General features: G+C 56.3%; 1 protein-coding gene across 1 annotated transcript; it reads left to right on the top strand.

Moving 5' to 3' along the window:
- Positions 1–907: 907 nt before the first annotated feature.
- LOC146599863 (scavenger receptor cysteine-rich type 1 protein M130-like) lies at positions 908–2,378 on the top strand (the record flags this gene model as incomplete). The annotated part of the gene is made up of 4 exons (XM_085297843.1): positions 908–911; positions 1,015–1,332; positions 1,415–1,729; positions 2,064–2,378. Coding segments are annotated over exons 1-4 (952 nt in total), but the record flags the coding sequence as incomplete, so codon positions are not given.
- Between the last annotated feature and the right edge of the window lie 228 nt (positions 2,379–2,606).

Below are 2,606 nucleotides of genomic sequence, written 5' to 3'. Positions count from 1 at the left end.
GGAAAATGCAAGATTAGCCAAGCCTGCCCCTTGTGTGTGACACAGTCACCAAAAGCTGAGGGGTCCATGGCAACAACACAATGTATTTTCTCCCTGGAGAAACTCTGGCCTTCCACAGAGGGATTCAAAGGCCTTTGCCTGCTCAGGCAGACAACTTTGCCTTGTGTGATACAAAGACTGAGGGGCATCTCTGCCTCCGCAGGGCTGGTGGTTCAGGCACTGAGGGCCACCACCAGCCCTGGGCTGCTCTGCACTCCTTCTGCTGCACAGGCACAGGGCAGGGTTGCAGAACAGAGGTCTGCACACTTTGGCTGCAAAGGACCCTCTGCTCCCTCCTGCAACACACAAGCCCATCCCAGACCTGCAGAGATTTCCACAGATCTTGATCACACCACCTGCAGGGGCTGTGCTGAATTTGCCCAGCAGGAGCAATCCCTGAGGCAGCATAACAGTGCTGGAATTTGCCCTGGTTTCTTGCAGCATGAACCCCAAACTCATCCTGTCTTTCCAGAAAGGCACCTTTCCCACCTCTTTTTCCTGCCAAGGACACAAYCTCCCAGTCCCTGATCCAATAGGATGCAGAAGGACAGGGATGTGTGGGCTCTCCCCTGGCTGTCTCAGCAGGTGCCAATCCCAGTGTGGAGGTGGGAGCAAGTCTTGTGCTCATCCTGTCTGTCACCCAGATCATTGGATGGGCCACTGCTTCCTTCTGCTGGAGCWGCTCCACATGTGCCATTTAGGRCATACCTGGTGGCTCTGGGATTTGCCCTGACCTCCCATGTTTTCCCATCTCTGTGCCTTCCTGAGCAATGCAGCATATGGCTCAGTAAGGTTTAGTGACTGCAGAAAATGAAAAATCCCTTGGAAAACTCTCATTCTTGAGCTCCTCACTGTGACTTGGGTACACATGGGTGAGCTCCAGGTGCCTAAGGACAACAGAAATAGAAAACACATGGCAGGGTGCAGGGCTCCCTGGCTTCATGTGTCCAGGACATTTCCCCTCTCTCTGGGCAGGGCTCTCAGGATCCCTGCGGCTGGTGGACGGAGGGAGCCGGTGTGATGGGCGAGTGGAGATGGTCCTGCATGGTGCATGGGGCAGAGTCCTGGATGACCAGTGGGATCTGAATGATGCCAGTGTGGTATGTCGGCAGCTCCAGTGTGGAGAAGCAGAGCGAGCTTACACCCTGCCAAAGCCTGAACAAGGGATGGGCCCTGTGGGGCTGAGAAGGGTCCAGTGTGGAGGAAAGGAGACTCAACTGACCCTCTGCAACACCTCCCTGCCTGAGGTAGTGCCAGCAGGAATTGCTGAGGATGTGGGGGTGATTTGCTCAGGTCAGTCACTCTGACAGTCCTTGCTGAGTTGTGCTCCCCAGGGCTGAGAGCCCCTGACAGCTTGGGTTTCTCCGGGCTGCAGGGAGCCGTCAGGTCCGGCTGGTGAATGGGTCAGGGCGCTGTGCCGGGAGAGTGGAGATCTACTACCAGGGCACCTGGGGGACCATCTGCAATGACTCCTGGGACCTGTMYGATGCAACCGTTGTTTGCCACCAGCTGGACTGCGGGGTGGCTGTGGAGGTGGATGGCTCTGCTCGTTACGGGGAAGGCTCTGGGCCAATCTGGCTGGACGATGTGAACTGCTCTGGCGATGAAGCTGCTCTCTGGCACTGCCAAACACGGGCCTGGGGGCAGCACAACTGCAACCACAAGAAGGACGCAGGAGTTCTCTGCTCAGGTCTGTGCAGGGAGTGGTGGTGGGAGTCTGGTGCTCGGGGAGGTAGGACTGAGGGGAGAGCAGGGCATGGCTGGGACTGTCTCTAGTTGCCCTGAGCCACTTTCCTGCCTCTGTCCTGGGAACCCCTGTGCACAGTCCCCATTGGACCTACTCAAGGTTATAGGGAGAGCACAGCCATCCCCAGGAGCTAGAGGGGAGGGTACTGCTGCACCTTAAGGACTTGTCTACTCCCAGTGATTTACTGGCAGTGCCCTCTGCCTGTCTGAGTCTTTGGGTGTCTGGAAGATTGCCTGCTTCTTGCAGTAATCCTCCACCCTTTTGCCTTTCCTTCCAGAGTTTATGGCCCTGAGACTGGAGAACAGTGATGGCTGCTCTGGGCGCCTGCAGGTTTTCTACAGGGGGATGTGGGGGAGTGTTTGCTCCAACTCAGTGACTGCTGATACCGTGTCCCTTGTGTGCAAAGAGCTGGGCTGTGGAGATGGAGGGTCCATTGAAACAGTCCAGATGTTTGGCAACATATCTGGCCCCGCGTGGCTGGATCGTGTTGAGTGTGGGAAGAGGAACAGTTCCTTTTGGCAGTGCCCCTCTGCTCCCTGGGACGCGCAGTCATGTGATGACCGACAGGAAGAGACCCACATCACCTGCAATGGTAATGCTTCAGACCTGTTGAGAAAGGCTCACTGTAGGTCTTGCTCCCAGTTCAGCAAGGTAAAATGCAGACAAAAGGCTTGGTAGTGACAAGAGCAAGATTTTGGCTCTCCTAGTGACACTCATTCCTCAGCAATACCCACCCTGAGCTCCCTGCATAGCCCAAGTAGGGGCAGAGGCACCTGCAGGCAGGATCTCCTCTACCTCGCGTTGGACAACTCAGCAGCAG

Source organism: Rhea americana, unplaced genomic scaffold, assembly GCF_003343005.1.
Source record: "Rhea americana isolate MKP2758 unplaced genomic scaffold, rheAme1 scaffold_1303, whole genome shotgun sequence".
Classification (NCBI taxonomy): Eukaryota; Metazoa; Chordata; class Aves; order Rheiformes; family Rheidae; genus Rhea; species Rhea americana.
The sequence above is the reverse complement of the archived record's forward strand: the minus strand, read 5'-3'. Positions and strand labels throughout refer to the sequence as shown.